The sequence below is a fragment of the Mesoplodon mirus genome, assembly GCF_964341445.2.
Source record: "Mesoplodon mirus genome assembly, chromosome: 4".
NCBI classification, from domain to species: Eukaryota; Metazoa; Chordata; class Mammalia; order Artiodactyla; family Ziphiidae; genus Mesoplodon; species Mesoplodon mirus.
The window spans coordinates 33,261,185-33,283,491 of NC_138979.1; the positions used below are offsets into that span (position 1 = coordinate 33,261,185).

Consider the following 22,307-nt stretch of genomic DNA (forward strand, 5'->3'; position numbering starts at 1 on the left):
CTTTTTGCTGTTAGTCACCAGCATTGCAAAGAGGATTAAGGTGTAAATTTGTTCTTCTTCTCTCCCTCCCTTCTTTTTTTTCTCCCTCACTCCCTTTCCCTCTCTTTCTTTTCTCTCTGTATTTTTTTTCTCAGTCTCCCCTTTCAATCTTTACACACAAACAAATAGTTTCTGTATGCCAGGCACAAATGCTCCACAATTAATTCAATTCTCCTATCAACTTTGTGAAGCAGGAACCATGATCATCAACGTCATACAGAGAAGAAAGCTGAGGCAGAAAGGGGTTAGTTAAGTAACTTGTCCAAGGTCAAACATCTTGTCAGTGTCACTTTAGCACGAGAATATGAAATAAACAGGTGAGTTATATTTTCTAGAATGTTAATCTCATTAATGTAAGCCTTCCAAACAGGCACGACTGTTCCTTTCCCCGATAAAGTGGAAATGCTATAGCTGACAGATTAGCATGGTTTATGAAGGCAGAAAGGACGAGACTGGAAGCATTGTACCAGCCCAGGAGGCAGCGTCTGGCGTCAAAGGGTCGGCTGTGTCCCGGAAACCCAACAAGACTTCTGTTGAGCAGAAGAGCGGGCCACGCAGCCAGGGGAAAACGAGGCTGAAGTCACCAGGGGCAGAGCCTTAAACGCCAAGCTGGGGATTGCTCTCGGTAGGACCAGGGCCCCTGGGCCTGGCAGCTGGACCGAGGTCTCCCGGGAGGTGGACTCCGGGACGAGGACATTCAAAGAGGAGGCGGGGCTGCTTGCGAAGGGTCAAAACTGTAGTGGGAGAGCCCGGAAGGACTGTGCGGGGGTGGAGCTTGCGAAGCTGGAGTGACAGGGAGAGGAGGGATTGTGCAGGGGTGGAGTTTGCGGAGGAACAGGCCTCGTGGAGGGGCGGTCTCTTGGTGGGCGGGGGCTCCAGGAGGGGCGGAGCCCTCGGAGGGGGCGGGCCGGGTCCTACCGTGTCACAGTGTCCACTCCGGAGGGACGGGCCTGAAGAGGCGGAGCCCGCAGGAGGCGTGACCCTGCCTGACCACCTCTGCGAATCCAGTCCTGCTGGCCGCGCGCAGCCCGCAGCCCGCCACCCTGCTCCGTGCCCACCAGCATGTCTTTCGTCCCAGTGGCCGAGGATTCCGACTTCCCCATCCACAACCTGCCCTACGGCGTCTTCTCCACCAAAGGCAACGTGAGCTGCAGCGCTCGGCTTCCGGGCGCGGGGAGGGAGGGCTTCCCCTCCGCCCGGGACCCCCACGCCACCTTCCTGCTCCGCCCCGGGCCTCAGCCCAGCCCTGCCACCTCCGCCAGCACCCGACGGAGCAGGACGTCGGGCCCGTCGTTTCCCTGCTGGACGCCTCTCGCGAAGACCCCCGGTGTCATTTGGGGCCTAACGAGCGGTGCCTCGCATTCTCCTCCCTGGGGAGTGCGATGGGAGGTGGGGTGGAGGCAAGGGCCTTTTTTCTTTGGAGGGGCCGATCATGGAGAGTACTTGTGGGTTCACATCCCTCCTGGTAACTTTCTAGATGTGCAAGGTATTGAAATTCTCAGCCTCGGTTTCTGCAGGTTTGTGTGAGAATTAAACGCAAAATGAAACGATACATATGAGTCTCCCTTTCAGGTAGGCAGAGCAAGTTCTCTTATTACAGAGGAGTTGAAGCACAGTCATGCTGCCTACTCCGAAGTCATTTGGCTTTGTTGTCTTCCCCCAAGGCACCACGTTGTGACCGGTTGTTTTCTCCCAGGTTAGCCTCTAACCCTAGAACTCGGGAAATATTAACTGACCCGGTATTTTAAGTAGCTCGGAGGGATGAGCGCCTTTGCTGGCAGTAGAGGCCTGGGATCTAAGAGGTTACGTTTCTTTACCTCCAGCTGGCCTTCTTTCAGCTCCCTGGGCTCCCTGGCATTCCCTTGCTGATCAGAAGAAGCCCTTTTGGGCAGAGAAATGAAATTTCACTTAGTAAGTGTAGTCTGATTGGCAGAAAGAAATCTTTGAAAACTGGGGGTTTATCAACAAATACATAAGAAGGTCCTTGGGTGGGGAAAGCAGATTCCCTTGGATTTATTCATGGTATTTTGGGCTTAGCTTTCTGCTCCCAACTTTAAAGGTAAACTCCTGATTCATAGAAACCCAGAATCTGCTTGCGCCCAAGTGTTCGGGAACCGTTTGCTAAATGGAGTTCCTGGCAGTTAGCCCCTTCCTGGAAACTGGGTTTCCTGACCCCATGGCAAAAAATGCCTAGGTCTAGAAGATTCAACATGTGGTTTCACAACTGCCTGGCCTGGCCAGTTGTTGCAAGGATGCAAAAAGGTAGCACTCAGTCCCCTGGAGGGCCGCAAATACAAATAAGAGGCATGTTAAACCTTAACCTGTGTTAGCCAAGTGCACTCTGCTGGCAAGCCCTCCCCTGCACTCCTCTGACACTTTGTCCTCAGCTGTGTGTCCTCAACCTTCACTCTACAAATCCATTAGGCAGAAGCCTTTGGTGGTGGTGGGGGGGGGTGCTCTGACTTGCTCTCCCAGAAGACTCTGGAATGAATGCCCCTTAGGGTATGGCTAGTGGCTTTCAGACTCCATGCCCCAGCAGTTCCACATTAGAATGTGCAAGGACAGCCACTAGGGAGGTTCACTGCCCTCTGACAAGAGTGCTGGGGGTTGGTAGTGGGCCCCCTGGGCATTGCAGAAGGCTGAGGGCCTTCAAGTGGAACAGGCTGTGTCTGAAGCTATGGCTGCAGGCACTGGGCATTCCAAAGGTAATGGCTGCCTCTCCAGGCTGACCTAGTCGCCGGGGCACAGCCTCTCTCTCCATGCCAGTGGCCAGCCATGCACAATTTGGGTGGAACAATAGTGAATTAATCCGGCTTTCATTTTAGTCATTCTTTTATTCAGTGAATGCTTATGAACCCCAACTCTGGGCCAGATTCTGGGCTGGGAGTTGGGGATCAAAGGCACACGGGACACCCTCCCTCCATCTTGGGTTGTTCATGGACTAGTAGAGCAGACCCTGGCGCTCTCTGTGAAGACAGGGACCGTGGCTTCTGAGAAACAGACGCTGCAGTAATCTGGAGCTGACGGCCAAGGTGCTCAAGTCCCCGTGGTTCTGGCCCTGCCTCTGCCTCCAGACCCTCTGCTCTCTCCAGCCAGACTGGCTGCCTTTCAGTTTCTGAAACATTTTTTTTTAATATTTATTTATTTACTTTGGCTGTGCTGGGTCTTAGATGCAGCACTGGGGATCTTTTAGTTGCAGCAAACTCTTAGTTGCAACATGTGGAATCTAGTTCCTCAACCAGGGATCGAACCCAGGCCCCCTGCATTGGGGGCGCAGAGTCTTAACTGCTGGACCACCACGGAAGTCCCAGTTTCTGGAACTTTCTAAGAGCAGTTTCCTGCCTCAGGACCTTCGCACGTATTGTTCTTTCTATCTGGAATACTCTTTTTTCCTACTCTATGTATGCCTGATTTCTTCTCACTCTTCTGGGCCCACTTAAATGTCACCTCCTCAGAGCTGTCCCCTAAGCACCCTCACTGAACGAGCTCACCACTGAACTCCAGCCACAGTTATCGTCTGTCACCTCACCATGTGCTTCCTTTTGCTTCTGGAGGGTGGGAACCATGTCTCTCCTCTATCGTCAGTGCTTCTGCAGCCTTAGTATACTGCTGGGATGAAGTGGATGCTCCATAAATTTTTTTGTCTGGGTGAATGTCTGCCCTGTGTCTGGTCTAGTGATAAGAGATTTACAGATGTTAATTAATTGAATTCTTACTACAAACTTGCTGTTGTGCTACTGTCCCCATTTTACAGATGAGGAAACTGAGGCTCAGAGAGGCTAAGAGTTCTGTTCCAGGTCTCACAGCCAGTAAGAGGCAGATTTGGGGTTCCACCCCACAGCTGTGAGCTCCCAAACCCCATCCTTTTCCCTCTGTCAAGCTGGGAGGTGGGTAAAGCTTTCCTTTGGACAACATTCTATCGGATATGACCAAATGTTATAAAGCAGAGGCAATGCACACGCATTCTCTTAAAGTTAAACATAGGATATCTCTTACTAATTGTCTCCCTCAGGTTATACATGGGAACCTGAGGCCCTCAGAGGACCAAGGACTTGTCCAAAATGATAAGATGGTGAATGACAGAGTAGGCAGGACCCCAGGGATCGGAAGTCTAACACTGAAGAAAATAACTCCCAACAGTTAAAGTAGAGGGACTCACCCTCTCAGCTCCTCATGTCTAGGTCTAGAAGATTCAACATATGGTTTCACAATTGCCAGGGTTTGAAACACAAGGGCAGCTTCTCGCCATTGCTTGCAGCCGAGGAGGCAGGCAGCCACACTTTTGATTAGGTCTCTGATGTTGCTCAGTGGCCTTGGCTCCTTCCTGCAGCTTGGTGTGGGGGCCAGGGTCAGAGAAGTGGCCCAGGGGTCTGCCTGCATATCCCTTAAGTGGGCAGCCGCTGGGGTCCAGGTGGCCCAGCTCATTGCCCAGGGAGATGAGGCCCAGGGAGCTGGGAATGAGGACCAGCCTCTCCAGGCAGCTTCCCGGGTCTGCCCGGGGCCTCAGGGCCAGGTGAGGGTGTGGCTCCGGTCTACCCCTGTGCACGGAGGGATAGCCATCCTCTCTCAGCCCCCTGAAATGAGCAGCCACCGGAGATAAGGCCAGCCAGTAGCCCCACCTCTAAACTCCCTGGAACTGAAATGGCAAAGCTGGTGGTTCAGGAGAGCTAGAAGCTCAGCTCAGGACAGAGCTTTAGGAGGTCCGAGTCTGCAGACATGCTCTCAAGTTCCTTGTTGATGAGCAGATTTCAGGGCCATGTGGACAAAGGTCAGGCTTTGCCAAATATTTGCGACATTGTCACACTCAGGGCTGAAGCTGGGATTTGATGGTGCAGAAAGGAACTTTTCCTGCATGCTCTGAGCAGTCTGGCTTCATGCTCCCTGGTGACCCGAGCTCTGCTCTGTTTGAGCCATAACAGAGCTCATTAGCCCAAGCCCCTGACCCTCAGCACTGTGCCTGGGACATGCTCTGCTGTGCAGAGGAATTGCCCCCAAGGGAAGGCCTAGGTTAAACCTGAGAAATAATCCAGTTGCCTGGTGAGGTGGTGAGCTCTTCATCACCAGAGGCTTTTAAGCAACACCTGAGAAACTTTGCTGGGGACTTTGCCTGGATAAGGGGCTTGGACTAGGCCTCTTTCAACTTACCCACTCCAAGAGGTGTTTGATTTATTTTCCATTCAGGAAACACAGATTCTTTTCCCTTCTTGTCCTAGAGGCAGACATGGCACCAGGTTCTTCCCGGACAGAGATCACAGGGTCAATTTCTGCCCTTTGAGAGGCAAAGGGAGCTGGGGTACGGTGCTAAGGATCCAGTTCCTCAGTCCCTCTCCGTAGAGGGCCATGTAAAGACAAGAGCCATGGGCTCGTAAATAGACAGACTTGCTGTGTAAGTGAGCCAAGCCTGGCTGAGGCTTTGCCCAGTGCTGACCATGCCCCCTTCCTCCCAGCCAAGACCAAGAATCGGCGTGGCGATTGGTGACCAGATCCTAGACCTCAGTGTCATTAAGCACCTCTTCACTGGGCCTGTCCTCTCCCAACACCAGGATGTCTTTGATCAGGTAGGACATTGTGACATGGCTTGTCCTGGATCTCAGTGGCCTTTGTTGCAAATGCCACTAAGAAAATGCCCTTTGCCTTCCGTTTCTGATAGAGGTAGTACCTTGAGGGCTCAGAGATTTTACTCGGGTAAGGTTGGGGGGTGGCTGTGAGACAGACAGGCTGGCAGGAGGCAGCCTTGGGACAGCGCAGGGTGGGTTCCTGGGTGAGAAGAGTGTCAGTCCCTCCGCAGTCCTAGGCCCTCCCCAGTTGTCTCTGAGATGATGTTCTCCAATAACTGGTTCATTTCCTCATCTTAAGCTGGTTGAGTCTCTGCTTGTTCCAGGCCGGTGCTGGGCCCTCCGAGGGAGGGAGCCATGAGCCCTGCCCTCCAGGTTTGATTCCAGCCTGGGAAGAATGGACAGCTTGCCCCAAGTGCCCTCTGTGTTGCCCCCACTTTAGGAGTCAGCCTGAAGGATACGTACATGAGTGATGGACGTGAATTTACTTCCCTGTAGACGGTCCAGTGCTTTGGTGTGCATCCTCCCTCCCGTTCCATGGAAGGAAGATGATATGTATTGAGTACCTCCTATGTGTCAGGAGTTTTACACATGTCTCTTGTTCAATTCTCACGACGACCCTCTGGCGTAGGAATGGAATCCTCATTAGAGGGATGAGGGTCTAATCTGAAACGGGACACAATTCTCCCAGGTCACATGGCTACAAGGATTGGAGCTGGGGTTGGAACTCTGGCCTTGAGAATCCACAAGTGCTTTTTCTGCTACACTTCACTGGCTCAGAAACCTCTTCTTAACTTATGTGAAGGGGATTGGTGTAGACTTCAGTACCCCTGCAGACCGGAGGTCCCCCCTGGAGGAACACAGCCATCTTCACTGCAGGCGGGGCCAAGCTTAACCAGGCAGCTGTCCCAGATAGGAGCTCCCAGGCTTTGCCAATTGCAAGTCCATGAGGGGATGAAGCCCCATCAGGAAAGATGACACATCTCCCCAGCTCGATGAACAGATGACAGAACTAAGAACCAAAGTCCTGAGAGTTTGAATGAACTGGGATAAGTGACAGGGGACCCAGAAAGCTGGCCAGGCTCGCTCCTGTCAGTAGGAGGGGTAGCACAAGGGGCTTTCCCATGTGTGATCTTCTTTCTTCCTCCGCATCTTGGTCCTAGCCAACTCTCAACAGCTTCATGGGCCTGGGTCAGGCTGCCTGGAAGGAGGCAAGAGGATTGTTGCAGAACCTGCTGTCCGCCAGCCAAGCCAGGCTCAGAGATGACACGGAGCTTCGGAAGCGGTGAGGGGCCCGTGGACCATGGTGGGTGGGGAGGAGGGGACCTGGCTTGTCGGAAGAGGACGGTGTGGTCGTCGGGGACATTCTGAGTCATGGGTTGGCTGCCTTGGCCTCATCCAGCCCCGACCTGGACTGCATTTTGGTGAGAGGGCTCTGGGCCAACTGGGATTACGTCTCTGCCTGGACTGGGGTGTCCAGGCCATGCCTGGCCCACTGGCCCACTCCCTTGTTCACTCAGCCATTCCTCTTCAGCATCATTTGTGTCCTTGTCTGGTTTCCAAACAAAGGGTAATTTAGCCCATTGCCTAGAGTGGAACATAGAAGCAAGGGAGAGGCAACTTGTCTTTAGTGGGTGGATGCCCATCCTGGGGTGGCCCCAGGCCAGTCTGGAAGTGCTCGCTGGAGATTGTGAGCAGGACTTGGACCATGATCTAGGCTGCGCCTGTGAATGACCAAAGCTTGACCTGGAAGCCCCTTGTTCTGTGTTTCAGTGCATTCACTTCCCAGGCTTCCGCCACAATGCATCTTCCGGCCACCATAGGTGAGTCCAGTCTCTTTACCAGGATGCACACAGAGCAGCTGGCTGCTCAGGCAGGCAAAGGCCTGGCGAGCGGAGCCCGTGGGTGGGAGGGGTGTGGGCCACTCTTTTGCAAATTCCATTGTCTGTTTCAGGAAGTCTTGGCTCCTTGTTTCTTTTTCGTTTCTCAATTGGGAGTTCTCAAAACGAATTTTTTTTTTATTATTATTTTTTTATTTTTTTGCGGTACGCGGGCCTGTCACTGTTGTGGCCTCTCCCATTGTGGAGCACAGGCTCCGGACGCCCAGGCTTAGCGGCCATGGCGCACGGGCCCAGCCGCTCCGCGGCATGTGGGATCTTCCCAGACCGGGGCACGAACCCGTGTCCCCTGCATCGGCAGGCGGACTCTCAACCACTGAGCCACCAGGGGAGCCCAAAACGAATTTTTAGTGAGGCGAATTTGTGTCGCATGTCAGGCGTGCATGTCGGGCGTGCTCTCCCGGCCCCTTCCGCTCACCCCTCCTTGTTCTCCCGCTCCGACCCCCGCTTGGAACTGGCCCTTCTCTGACCTGCGGAATCCAGGTCACTGACAGCATCTCCCGACCTTTCCCCCGCAGGCGACTACACGGACTTCTATTCCTCTCGGCACCACGCCACCAACGTCGGAGTCATGTTCAGGGGCACGGAGAACCCATTGATGCCCAATTGGTATGTTCTGGACCAGTGTGTGGCTAAGTTCCAAGTCTGTCTTTACGTGCCCGGCAGCGTGTTGTCCCAGGAGCTGCCAAGTCCTCTCAGGTTAAGGAAACCTGGGAGGAAAGCTAACAATGACCATGATGTCACCACTTCTGGAAACAGTGGCCTCAGACTCTGGTCCTCCTCTCCCCTTAGCCCTGGACCCACTGTGGGATCATGAGGACTTCCCTTAAGCCCTTTGATCTAGAGAACACGGGTTGGAATTAGATCCTGACTCACTAACATCCTTCCAGATCCTTTTGTTTGTAAGCTGTGAATTATGGTTCTATTGACAAGTCTTCCATGCCAGCATTCTCCATACTTAGACTCTTCTGATGGATTGAGAATCCTCAAGTGTGCCCAGTGCTGCATTTTCTCAAAGTGTGGTCAGCTCGAAACAGGGGCTGCATGTATTTATTTGATCCTCATTGGGGTTCTTTGGGGTCGCCAAGGCTATGACTGCCAACCCCATTTCACAGGAAGGGAAACAGACTTAAAGAAGGAGCAACTTGCCTGAGGACAAACAGGGCCAAAGGCTGTCTCCTAACTCCCAGGTCAAAGCCATTGCCGGAGCCTAGAACTCAGAGCCAAGATCCTTGCCCTTTGCTGTGTGTTGTCCTCTAGATGTGAGGGTTATTCAGAGCACAGTGGCAGGCACACGCCCCAGGCCAAGTGCCCTGGGCCACACACAGTCACTGGGGTGGACAGAGACTTTCCCCTCTTTTAGTGGGTGTTTCAGATAAGCTGTGCCAGAAGGGGCTGCGTCTGTCAGAGCCAAGAGGAAGAAGGGGGAAGAGAGTGGATTACGACCCAGAGAAGTTAAGCAACCAGGCCAAGGTTGCAGAACAAGGCCAGGGTGCATCTAGGACTGCAGGAGGCCAATGAGTCAAGATTCTGGCTCTATGCATGGTCCAGGCCAAGTGGGGGAGTCTCAGCCCATTTCCTTCTGCAGGGTAAGAGCAGACAGGCTTTCTCTCTCAATGTTTGATGCAAAGCGGTCGGCGGCTGTGCCTTTTTTACTTTATGCATATATCCTTTATTATAGAGGTAATATATGCTTGTTGTGATTAACCGAAACAGAAAATACATAAAATACATAAAGTAAAACACTAGAAATTTAAAATGTGCATACCATTGGACCCACAGTCTTACTTTCATGCATCTATCCTACAGAAATAATGTTTGTATTCAAGGGCAAAGATGTTTACCAGCAATCTTTCTAAGGACCCAAAGCTGGAAGCAATCTGAATGGTTATTGGTGGAGGACTAGTTGAAAAATAATGGTCTGTTCACAATATGAAATGTTTTATAGCTGTTGAAAGAAAGATTTAGGATCAAAAGTCATGTGCATGATATATATATTTTTTTAATAGATTTTATTTATTTATTTATTTATTTTTGGCTGCATTGGGTCTTTGTTGCTGTGCATGGGCTTTTCTCTGGTTGTGGCGAGAGGGGGCTACTCTTTGTTGCAGTGCGCGGGCTTCTCACTGCAGTGGCTTCTCTTGTTGCAGAGCACGGGCTCTAGGTGCGCAGGCTTCAGTAGTTGTGGCATGCGGGCTCAGTAGTTGTGGCTCGCGGGCTCTAGAGCACAGGCTCAGTAGTTGTGGCTCGCAGGCTTAGTAGTTGTGGTTCGCGGGCTCTAGAGCACAGGCTCAGTAGTTGTAGCTCACGGGCTTAGTTGCTCTGCTGCATGTGGGATCTTCCCGGACCAGGGCTGAAACCCGTGTCCCCTGCATTGGCAGGTGGATTCTTAACCACTGCGCCACCAGGGAAGCCCCACTTTCATGATATATGAAGTGAAGGTATTGTGTAAAGTGAGTTCTCATTTTTATAAAAAGACAAAGAAAAATATATGTACATTCATACTGTATTTGTTTCTTGTGGTGGCTATAACCAATTACCACAAACTTGGTAGCTTAAAGCAACACAGGTATATTCTCTCACAGTTCTGGAAGTCAGAAGTTTGAAATCAGCCTCACTAGGCCAAAGTTAAGGTGTTGGCAGGGCTGGTTCCTCTGGGAGGCTCTAGGGGAAGAATCCATTTCCTTGTCTTTTTCAGCTTCCAGAGGCTGCCCACGTTCCTTGGCTTGGGACCCCTGCCTCAATAACTCCAGCCTCTTGGTTCTGTTACCCCGCAGGGTTCTTGGCCTTCCCCAAGCAATAGAAATTGACTAGAGGCCAGACAAGTAATTCAGGCAAGGCTTTACTGGGGCCCCTGCTGCAGTGGGGGGAGCAAGAACAAACAAGAGGTTCACTTGCTTGCTCGCTCCCCGAGGGGGCCAAGCTTGTTCCTTATATGGGGTGAGGGTAGGGGTGTGTCCAGGGGTCGGGCCAGGGGGGTGGCTTAGGTGTTTTGCCCACCCCTTAGGTGGTGTTGTGTGTAGGGGGCATGCGCAGTACCCTGCTTTTGCTCCCGACACCCTGTTTTTGCCCCAGGCTCTTCAGAAGTGGCAGTTGGGGTTTTTTTGGTCTCTTTGTATCTTTTGGGTCCAGAATTTACCCCAACTACACATGCACGCAGTTATTTTTAGTCCCATACAGTTTCTTTGTATTTTGTTGCTCATGGGGAGGTGTGTCCATGTGCAAGGATTGCGGCACTGCAGCAAAGGGTCCCAGGTCCCAGCCTGTCTCAGTTCCATCTGCAATTGTCCTAATTCCTTCTTTGACCTTCTTGCCTCCCCTTTATAAGGACCCTTATGATTACATTTAGGGACCACCTGGATGATTCAGAATAATCTCTACCATCTCAAGATCATTGACTTAATCACATCTGCAAGTCTCCTTTGCTATAGAAAGTAACATCTACAGGTTCCAGGGAATAGGACCTGAATATCTTTTTTGTTTTTTGGGCCGTGCCTCATGACTTGTGGGAGCTTAGTTCCCCGACCGGGGATCAAACCCGCTCCCCCTGCATTGGAAGCACAGAGTCTTAATCACTGGACCATGAGGGAAGTCCCAGGACCTTGGTATCTTTTGAGAGGCTATTATTGAGCCTCACACACACACATGCACACTCATACATGTACACACACATATACCTACACACATACCTACACATATACACACACTCGTACATACACATACACACACACACGCGCACACATTTGCATAGACTGCTATGAGCGTAGAGAAAGGCCCAGAATAATAGATTCCAGACCAACTTTACTTCCTTCAGAGGAGTGGGTGGATGGGGAGAGCTGACTAACTTCTGTGCTGTTTGAATCATTACATGTAATGTAATTGCACGCAGTTGTATTTTATAACTTAAGCCAATAAGGGGAGCAAAGGGGGAGAAGAGGGAAACCCCCAGCCCACTCCCCAGAGGAGGCCATTACTCTGAATGGTGGCTGGCCCATCGCCTTCACCTCTCCAGGTTACGGGTGTGCACACACACACACACGCACACGCACGGCCACATACACATTTCATTTCTTTAGTTAACAAAACGAGACCATGCTGACTGACATTTGCGTTTTTCACTTTACTATGTCATTGACATTGCTCCCTGTAAATAAACTTAAATCTACCTCAGTCTTTACGAAAATAGATTTTTTTTGATTAGGTAATATAAGGCAAATGCATGGTAAATTGCCGTTTATCTAACAAGATGCGAAAAACACTAGACAGTGGTAAAAGTGTATAGAAATATCAAGGGACAGTAAATTCCAGGTGGTGGCCCCCTCTGGGGTGGGGTCAGGAGGGGTGGGAAGCAGAGGGCAGGGACCGGGAGAGCTACGAAGGGGGCGTTATTATTATTTTTTGGTGTTTTTGGCCACGCGGCACATGGGATCTTAGTTACCAGACCAGGGATCTAACCCATGCCCCCTGCAGTGGAAGCGCGGAGTCTTAACCACTGAACCGCCAGGGAGGTCCTTATGAAGGGGGCGTTTTTAATTGGCTTAGAAAGCCTGTTGGTGCTGTGTGGTTATTTGTCTTATTATATCTTTTTGTATATCATAAATATTGCAAAATACATTTTCAAATGTTTAAAAAACTAAAAGCTACAAAAAATCATCAATGCATGTACATAGTCCGGAATTCCAAAGGAATTTATGGGTAAACAGTGGGAACAAAGCAAGGTTCTCCCACCCTGTCCTTCATCCTCCTTCCTTTCTCTGAAGGCAAAACCGTTATCAGCTGCTTAGAGATTCTTTCACAGATATTCTTCTACACAGTGCTCTCTTATTAATGCGAAAGACTGTTTTGTGCTGAATAGAAATTAACCCTTTGTTGTAATGCAGTGCAACTCTTTTCTCCCAATGTGGCATCTTTTTACTTTATTTGCTGTCTTTCTTGATGCAGAAATTTTACCTTTCTATAAAGTCAAACATGTCAATCATTTCCTTCATGGCATTTACTTTTATGTTGTGCTCAGGCTTTCTCCACCCCAGGAATTTGAAGATTTGGGAGGTATTTTTTCCTAGTACTTCTTAGAGCCTTACTCTGCATAAATTCTGATCTGTAATCCACTGGGGATTTCCTTTTGTGTGTGATGTGAGGTGTGGGTCTGTATTCGTTTCCTGGGCTGCCGTAACAAACTGCCATACGCTGGGTGGCTTAAAACCACAGAAATGTATTATCTCGCAGTTCTGAAGGCCGCAGGTCTGGAATCTAGGTTTTGGCAGGGCCTCACTCCCTCTGGAGGCTCCAGGGGACAAGCCATCTCCCTGCTTGTCCAGCTCTGGTGGCTGCAGGCCATCCTTCCTGGGCAGCATCACTGCAGACTCTGCCTCTGTCTACACAGAGCCTTCGCCTCTTCTCTGTGTTTCCTCTTGTGTCTCTTATAAGGACACTTGTCACTGGATCTAGGGCCCACCTGGCTAATCCAGGATGACCTCATCTCAAGATCCTTAACTTAAACCCTTTTTCCAAATAAGGTCGAGTTCGCATTTTCTAGGGGTCAGGACGTAGACATACTTCCAGGGAACCATATTCTACCCATTACAGGATCTAACTTATCTTGTTATGCAAAAACGTTTTTCACCTTTTATGTATTATGTTCTTTGTTTTAACCAGCTTGTTCAATTGGTCTGTTCCTAGCAGTACAGTACCGTACCGTAAATCACCTTATGATGGTGTTTCGATACCTGGGAGTTGTTTCCTCTTTCATTTCCTCTCCCATATTTCTGTCTTATAAACAGAGCTCTTGACAGTGTTCCTGTGCTCTGGGTGGCTCTCCCGCTCCAAGCTTTATGATCTAGTCCCGGGGTCCCGTTGTAGTAGGTAGGGAGGGGCTACAGGGGAAGCAGCGGAACTTTGTGGTCGGAGAGACCCAGGTTTGAATTCCAATGCCAGCACTTCACACGGGGTCACCTCGGCCAAGCCTTGGATGCTCCTGAGCCTGAGTTTGCTCAGCGCTGTCCCATTATGCCTACCGTGCAGGGCTATTGTGAGGAGGGCATGAAAAGGGAAACAACAGGAAAGCACCCCATGTGATGCTGCGTATTCTAAGTGCAGAGTATGTACACAGTAACCATTTCAGTTATTCTGCGTGTATTTGCATCAGCACCATATTGATGCTGGAGACAAGGATGGGAGGAAATCATACTTTTTCCCACTGCTTAAGTACCTTTTGCTTTTTAAAAAAATGTAAATTGCACATAACATAAAATTTACCATCTTAAGCATTTTTAAGTGCACAGTTCAGTGGCATTAGTACATTCATATTGCTGTGCAGCCATCACCACCATGCATCTCCACAAGCTTTTCATCTTTTCAAACTGAATCTCTGGACCCACTCAAGAATAACTCCCCGTTTCCACCCCCCGCCCCCCCACCACCTTCTACTTTCTGTCTCTATGAATTTGACTCCTCTAAGTACCTCACGTAAGTGGAATCAGGCAGTATTTGTCCTTTGGTGTCTGGCTCATTTCACTAGCACAGTGTCCTTAAGCTTCACCCGTGGTGTAGCCTGTGTCATTATTTCCATTTTTAATGCTGAGCAGTATTCCATTGTATGTATAGACCTCATTCTTGCTTATCTATTTATCTATTGCTGGACACTTGGGAGTACCTTTCGATATTTGAACCATGTATATATGTTGACTCCCTTTCTTTTTTTTTTAACTTTTTATTTTATATTGGAGTATAGCTGATTAACAGTGTTGTGATAGTTTCAGGTGCACAGCAAAGCGACTCAGCCATACATATACATGTATCCATTCTCCCCCAGACTCCCCTCCCATCCAGGCTGCCACTTAACATTGAGCAGAGTTCCCTGTGCTATACAGTAGGTCCTTGTTGGTTATCCATTTTAAAGCTCTCTTTTTCTCATCCACTTTTTTTTTTTAATATTTATGTATTTATTTGGTTGCGCTGGGTCTTAGTTGCTGCAAGTGGGCTCCTTAGTTGCGGCACGTGGGCTCCTTGGTTGCAGCACGTGGGCTCCTTGGTTGCAGCACGTGGACTCCTTCGTTGTGGCATGTAACTCTTAGTTGCAGCATGCATGTGGGATCTAGGTCCCTGACCAGGGACCAAGCCTGGGCCCCCTGCATTGGGAGTGTGGAGTCTTAACCACTGCTTCACTAGGGAAGCCCCTGGTTATCCATTTTAAATATGGCAGTGTATACATGTTGATTCCAAACTCCCTGACTATTCCTTCTCCCTTTCATTTTTAATTTGAAAACATTTTGAAATTTACTTTGCACGTGGAACAGTGTTGATGCTTTCTCTCTCCTTCCTTCCTCAGGCTGCACTTACCAGTGGGCTACCATGGCCGTGCTTCCTCCGTCGTGGTATCTGGCACCCCAATCCGCAGGCCCATGGGACAGATGAGACCCGATGACTGTAAGTACCCTGCTGCACTCCGCTCTGTGTCCCCGCACCCTGAGTTCCATGCCCGGCACTCACTAGCCTCTCTTCCTGGTATGATTCCAGGTAAGCCTCCTGTGTATGGTTCCTGCAAACTCTTGGACTTCGAGTTGGAAATGGTAAGCCATGTCTTGGTGTTTTATTGGCGTAGGGTCTGTATAAACACTAGGGCAGGAGAGCTCCCTGGGATGGCCGCCCTGGACGACAGGCCGTTCCCCCATCTCAGCCACGTTAATGGCAGTCCTGGGTCCCCACTTGGCCATCCTCATTATTCACTGATTCCATATTTGAAAATTCACCTACTCACTAACAGTTCGTTCGTAACCTCCAAATCAATACTAGTGGGAGCTTTTGGGGGTCACCTGAGGGCATGCACAGGGTGGCAAAAAATTTGAGTCTCCCGATGTGCATGTCCCCATCTGAGGTTGAACAAGGCCCTGCTCTGCCGTTGTGTCTCAGCTCTCATACTGCAAACAAGTGTCCTTTTTACTGTCTATTCAGTGCCACGTTATTTTTCCATTTTTGCGCTTTTCATTGAGGTGCTAGCTAGTGTTCCCAAGCACAAGAAAGTTGTGATGTGCACCCTGTAGAAAACGTGTGTGCTAGATAAGCTGCCCTGGGGCCTGATAGTGCCTGTGCCTTGAGTTCATGTTCATGAATCAACCACATACAGGCAGACCTTGTCTTACTGCACTTTGCTACATTGCACTTCACAGATATTGCGTTTTTACAAATTGAAGGTTCGTGGCAACCCTGCATCGAGCAAAGTCTGCCGGTGCCATTTTTCCAACAGGGCTTGCTCACTTTGTGCCTCTGTGTCACATTTTGGTAATTCTCATAATATTTCTTTTCTTGTTTTTTTTAAAATAAATTTATTTTATTTATTTATTTTTGGCTGCGTTGGGTCTTCGTTGCTGTGCGCGGGCTTTCTCTAGTTGTGGTGAGCGGGGGCTACTCTTCGTTGTGGTGCGCAGCCTTCTCATTGCGGTGGCTTCTCTTGTTGCAGAGCACGGGCTCTAGGCGCGTGGCTTCAGTAGTTGTGGCACATGGGCTCAGTAGTTGTGGCTCTCCGGCTCTAGAGCGCAGGCCCAGTAGTTGTGGCGCATGGGCTTAGTTGCTCCGCGGCATGTGGGATCTTCCCGGACCAGGGCTCGAACCCATGTCCCCTGCATTGGCAGGCGGATTCTTAACCACTGCACCACCAGGGAAGTCCCCTCTCCTAATATTTCAAACTTTTTTGGGTTTTTTTGGCCATGCCACGCAGCATGTGGGATCTCAGTTCCCCAACCAGGGATCAAACCCACGCCCCCCTGCAGTGGAAACACAGAGTCTTAACCACTGGACTGCCAGGGAAGTCCCAATATTTCGAACTTTTTCATCATTATTGTATTCGTTATGGTGATCTGTGATTGGTGATCATTGATGTCACTACTATGACTTGCTGAAGGCTCAGATGACGGTTAGCATTTTTTAGCCATAAATTATTTTTTAATTCAGGTATGTATATTGATGGTTAAACCTAATGCTAGTGCACACTTAATAGACTATACTATAGTGTAAACATAACTGGGGTTTTTTTTTGGAGTTTCAGTTGATTTTTGAATTTTTTTTCTAAAGTTCTTTAAGTTTTTATTTTATATTGGAGTATAGTTGATTAACAATGTTGTGATAGTTTCAGGTGTACAGCAAAGGGATTCAGTTATACGTATACATGTATCTATTCTTTTTCAAATTCTTTTCCCATTTAGGTTGTTCCATAATATCAAGCAGAGTTCCCTGTGCTATACAGTAGGTCGTTGTTGGTTATCCATTTTACATATAGCAGTGTGTACATGTCAATCCCAAACTCCCTGACTATCCCTCCCCCCAACCCCCAACCTTCTCTCCTGGTAACCATAAGTTCGTTCTCTGAGTCTGTGAGTCTGTTTCTGTTTTGTAAATAAGTTCATTTGTATCATTTCCTTTTAGATTGCGCATATAAGCGATTTTATACGATATTTCTCTCTCTCTCTGACTTCACTCAGTATGACAATCTCTAGGTCCATCCATGTTGCTGCAAATGGCATTATTTCATAAACATAACTAACTTTTATAAACACTGGGAAACCAAAAAAATTTAGTGTGACTCGCTTTACTGAGATCTTCGCTTAATTGCGGTGGTCTGGCACCAAACCTGAAATATGACCAAGGTAGGCCTGTATATGAAACCAGGGGTCCTTAAACAGAAGCACACACAAAGCAAGGTTATATGCTGATTTGTTGATGTGAATGTTGTGACTAGAGGCTGGCAGGAACTTAACCCCGTATTTCCCCTAGAAGCGATATACCTGTATTTGCTAACTCGGTGTTTCTAATGACTTTATAGAATATAATTATTACCAATAACAAGAATCAACTACATCAGCCTCATTGCACTTGTGGCTGGACCTGCACAACCTCAGAACTGTGGTTATTTCAGGGCTGTGCATTTTTTTAAATTAAACTTATTTTAAGATCATTGTAGACTCACATGCAGGTGTAAGAAACAGTACCGAGAGCTCCAGAATCCTTCACACACTCTCCCCCAGTTTACGTAACATCCTGCACAGCAAGATTGCCATCTCACAGCCAGATGTTGACATCAATCCAGTTGGTTCCCTCACCCCAAGGACCCCTCATGCTGCAGGGCTGTGCATTCTGAGAGGGACACTGAATTCCAGGAAGCTCCCAAGGTCAAGGGACCAGGAAAGAGATGGGAAGGAAGAGCTGAACTGGAGGGGAAGATCTCAGGACACCGGCAGTGTCTTCAGTCTCTGCCGGGTCATCGGATGCTGGGTAGCGGAGCCAGGCCGGGGCAGGGAGGTGCGGGCAGGCCACGGAGGGGGCTTCTCAAAGTCAGCACTCAGGGCTTCAGGTGATGCTCACAGAGTGTCTCCTCGTGCAGGTGGAGGGAAGCGGCTGTGGAGTCCGCTGGTAGGGCTGGGGGCGTGGGAATCTAGGTTGATTGGAGGCAGGCTGGACCTCCCTGTAGTTCCAGCCCTGCCTTGTGATTTCTTTGGATTCTGTCCAGAGGAGGGGAACAAGTGGGCACTAGTCCCCTCGTCCCAGCAGGGCATTACCGGCCAGCCCTCTGCGCCCTGATGCCTTTGTGAGGCTGCCCCGTGAACCCTAAGAGGAGGTCTCCCAACCCCGATCCCCCAGAGCAGGGCCCCCTGGTTGGGGGCCAGGGTCTTCTCTCTTGGGGAACAGAGGACTCTGCAGAGAGATGCTTCACCTGTGTTGGTTCCTGTTTCGGGGTGGGGCAGGGTGGTGGTGGAAGGGATGGGCATGATATGGCCCAGGGTTTTTGGCCTCCTTAATTAATAGAAATTGACTAGAGGCAGACAAATTAAGGCAAGGCTTTATTGGGGCCCCTGCTGCTGCAGAAGGGGACAGCGAGAACAAACAACAGTTTCCCTTGCTCCCTGAGCCGGGGCGGTGGGGTGGGGGGGGCGGGGCGAGCTTGTTCCTTATCTGGGGTGAGGGTAGGGGTGTGTCCAGGGGTTGGGCCGGAGGGTTGTCTTAGGTGGTCTGCCCACCCTTTAGGTGGTGGTGTGTGCAGGGGGCATGCGCAGTACCCTGCTTTCGTTCCCAACATCGGTTTTGCTCCCAGCTCTTCAGAAACGGCACTTGGGTTTTTTGGTCTTTTGTATCTTTTTGTCCATAATTTGCCCCACCTGTGCATGCACGCAGTCATTTTTAGTCCCTTATAGTTTCTTTGCGTTTTGTTGCTCAAGGAGAGGTTTGTCCAGGTGCAAGCGCTACAGCACAGGGTCCCAGGTCCCATATGGTCTCAGGCAGAGGAAAAATAGAAAGTCATAGTATGGAGAAACAGTAATGGGTAGGGAGCACAGATAATCTTGATGATGGTGGTAAGATTCTCTATAAGATGGCATCTTTTTTTTTTTTTTTTTAGAATCTTGACAAAAATTTGCAACATTTAAACACTGTCACAGAATGAATATAACTGCAGCCTAGGTCGTGCAAATGTCATAGCTGATTTTGTGTGCTTTTGACAGTTATCTTCTCAATTTTTCCCCCCAATGATGTCTATATATTCTCTTGTTTCCTGGACGTTGTGCTGATGATGCTTTCCTCTGAGACGGTGGGTGATGGGTTGGGGTGTGGGGTACACCCTGGCAGGCTCTCTTTGCTGCATCACAGAGGCCTTCTGATTTTTTGTGACACTAATACAAACCCTGATATTTTCATTTTTCACAAGCCTGGTGTAGCTGTCAAATCTTAAAATGCAGAGCACGGTATTGGGTGAAGGGAAAAGGGCAGAGGCGTGGAGTGGGCTGAAGGAGGGAAAGGGGGTGCCTTGGTGATCGGGGCCATGAGTGGGGGCCCTGGGTGGGCACTGGCACGCAGCTGCTCACCATGTCCCCGGGGTAGCCGTCTGTCTGCTCGGGTGCCGGTCATGGCATAGAAACAGTGGATTCGTACACAACGGTCCAGCTCCCTAGCCGGGGTTTGGAAATGCCTGGCCTTTACCCTCCAGGCAAGTGACCTGGGGCAGCCAGATTCTCATCAACCTTTCCCCTTGTCAGGCTTTCTTTGTAGGCCCTGGGAACAAACTTGGAGAGCCGATCCCCATTTCTAAGGCCCATGAGCACATTTTCGGAATGGTCCTTATGAACGACTGGAGTGGTAATTACGGGATGTCGGACGTCCTGGTGTTGAGTTTCCTGCGTGCACTCTGCTCTGGGTGAAGGCTGGGTATTGGGGAAGCCGTGGATGGTCTCCTGGGTCTGGTGCTGGTCAAAGTGGCTGAGAGCACAGGCTTGGGTATCAAACAGACTTCTCAGCTCTGAGCTCTTGGCCAGTGACTTCACCTCTCTGAGCTCCAGTTTTCTTGTAAGTTGAACAGGGACAAGGCTGATGTCACAGCTCGGATGTTTGAGCAATTTTGTGCCAGGCCCAGGGCTGAATATGTCACATGGACTCTCCTGCCAGATCCCTACGAGACACTGATTATATCACTATTCCTATTTTACACGGGTGAGGAATGAGGCACAGGGACCACTTCAGCTCGTTGCTGAGCTAAGATTTCAAACAGAGCCGCCCCGTTTCTGAGCCCATCTCAACCCCTCTGCCATTTGTAGAAGGACAGTGGTGCCGTGAATCTCAGCAAGTGTTGCCTCCCAGTGTGAGGATGAGCTTCCAACCCCTTCATGGGGAAGTATCCTGCCTGCCCTTTGGTCATCCTTCTCTTTGCTGCAGCCTGGCACAGTGACCTCAGAGGACCTCTGTCCTTGGTCCTGGGGCAGCCAGCCTGGTTGGGGCCAGAGCACGGGGGTGGGGGAGGGCTGTGCTGAGTGTCTCTGTGCTCCTTGGTCAAGGGGAAGGCGGGGGAGCCTTGCCGCGGGGCCCGGTCAGCCTTTGTAAGCCCTGCTCGGCCCTTCTTCTGTAGCTCGAGACATTCAGAAGTGGGAGTACGTCCCTCTTGGGCCTTTCCTCGGGAAGAGTTTTGGAACCACCATCTCTCCGTGGGTGGTGCCCATGGATGCCCTCATGCCCTTTGCTGTGCCCAACCCGGAGCAGGTAAGCACGCCCTCTGCAAGAAGTCCAGGCCTCTCTGCCTCCAAGCTGTTTGCCCAGCAGGCATGGAGAGGGTCTGGAGGATGCCCATGTGCTGGGGGTCCTGGTTGTGGGCACCTCCAGGCAGGCATGGCACTAATCATTCTGCCTTGTGCTTTCCCTGCCCCCCTGCACAGTTCTTGAGGAGAACATGGAATTTTGTAACCTTTAGAATCCTCTAAGGCCGGGAACTGGCCAGTTGGCAGGAAAAGGGGTCCCTTCCAGTATCACCACATTGTACAACTTTCCAGGTCAACAAGTTGTGTTCTGTGTGATGGCGCCCCCTGGAGCCCAACTGATAGAATGCAGCATAGAGTCAGACAGCAAGGCGTCTGTCCTGGTCCTGAGCCTCGTGTTCCCCGAGCCTCCTGTCCCTGCACCACTGTCCAGGCCCGTCTCACAATCCTAGCCCTTATTCCTCAGCCTGTCGCAGTCTGGCCGCTGCTCCCACCCCATCAGCACCGGTGGTCTCACCAAAGTGCCCAGTGACCTTGGTCAGTGCCGGGGCCTTGTGCCCTCTTCAATGTGGACCCGTTGGTGGCCCCCTACTCTTCCTAGGCACTCTCTCCCCCTGGCTTCTGGCATGTGACCTGTCCTGGTTCTCCTGTATCTCCTAGAGTCCTGCAATGCTCCAGCCGACTCCGTCCTCCACATGGGGGCAGCCCTAGCTGAGCTCTGAGCCTTGCCCTTCCCCCGGTCCCGTTCCCCCTCGCCTGAACATCTCGCCTTGCTCACACGTGGCTCCTGGACACCTCTCAGCCTTCCTGTCATCCCGTGGAGCTGTGCTCCAACACTTGGAGCCTTTCCCCACAGGCCGGTGCCTCGTGAAGCCCCTGTGCGGCTCTCACCCTGTCCCCTTGCTCCCTCCTCTACCGCTCCTGCCACAGCATCTCCCTCCCCATCATTTTCAGTCTCGGGGACTTGTCTCTTCGGTCTTTGGTGAGGCCCGCCCTCCCGGGACCGCCTGGCCTGCCGTCACACCCCCTGGTCATCTCCTCCAGGCTCCACCCCTGGTCCAGATCTCTGTTCACAGGCACTGCTGCTCCCTTGCTGGAGACCTCTGGGCTCTGTCTACCTTCATGCCAGCCCTTCCCAAATACCCTTTACGTGCAACCTTCACGATCCTTGCCACTTCTGAACGATTATTTAGTAAATGCTTTTCTTTAAAACAGCTTCCATCTGAAAACTCTCATAATGTATTTAGAAAAGGAACTTTATGTCCCTATCCGCATTACTAGCCACCAAATTAATCATAAAGAGAAACACATAACTATTAGAATAAAATCACCCCGCATTGTCCCATGGCCCACTAGTGATGCAGGTACATGTTGCTCTTTGGGAAAACACTGCTTTTGGCCAAAGTGCAGACCTTCTGGCCTGGCTACCAAAGCTGCCTACACACTGAGTCCAGCACTAGAAGGGCTGAGCGCCTCTGCCGGCCGCCCCTGCCTTCTGCCTTCCCTTTCTGTTGGCCTGGCCTCTCCCTGCAGGCCTGGCTTTGTTCCCGCATCTCTGGCCTTCCCACTGTCCGCTTCCCACGGTCCCCCTTCCCCAGCGCTCCCCTCCCTGGCTTTCTGCGTCCTCTCTCTACCTTTGACCTGCCGATGCCCCTCCCTCGGCTGCTTTTCCCAGAGTCCAGCACACATGACCACCCTCGTCCCCCAGTGTCCAGGGACACAGTGCTGGGCCCTGGAGAGGGGACACCCCTTCTCCCTCAGGTTCTCTCTGCCAGCTGCTCTGCTGGGCTGTGGGGCTCAGCCTGGGCCAG

The 22,307-nt window shown here is 50.7% G+C and overlaps 1 protein-coding gene across 9 annotated transcripts in view; it reads left to right on the forward strand.

Moving 5' to 3' along the window:
* The first annotated feature begins 996 nt into the window (after positions 1–996).
* Positions 997–22,307, forward strand: part of FAH (fumarylacetoacetate hydrolase) — a 37,411-nt gene continuing 16,100 nt past the window's right edge. For 5 of the 9 annotated variants that reach the window (XR_014293942.1, XM_082619599.1, XM_082619597.1 and 2 more), the window contains exons 1-9: positions 997–1,182; positions 5,487–5,597; positions 6,758–6,879; positions 7,368–7,417; positions 8,011–8,101; positions 14,820–14,917; positions 15,008–15,060; positions 19,510–19,609; positions 20,373–20,503. Coding sequence is in view for 8 of the 9 variants with exons in the window: in XM_082619599.1 (XP_082475725.1) it covers positions 1,102–1,182; positions 5,487–5,597; positions 6,758–6,879; positions 7,368–7,417; positions 8,011–8,101; positions 14,820–14,917; positions 15,008–15,060; positions 19,510–19,609; positions 20,373–20,503 (837 nt within the window). In the remaining variant the exon portion in view is untranslated. The other 4 variants (XM_082619603.1, XM_082619604.1, XM_082619602.1 and 1 more) reach the window with 4 other exon arrangements.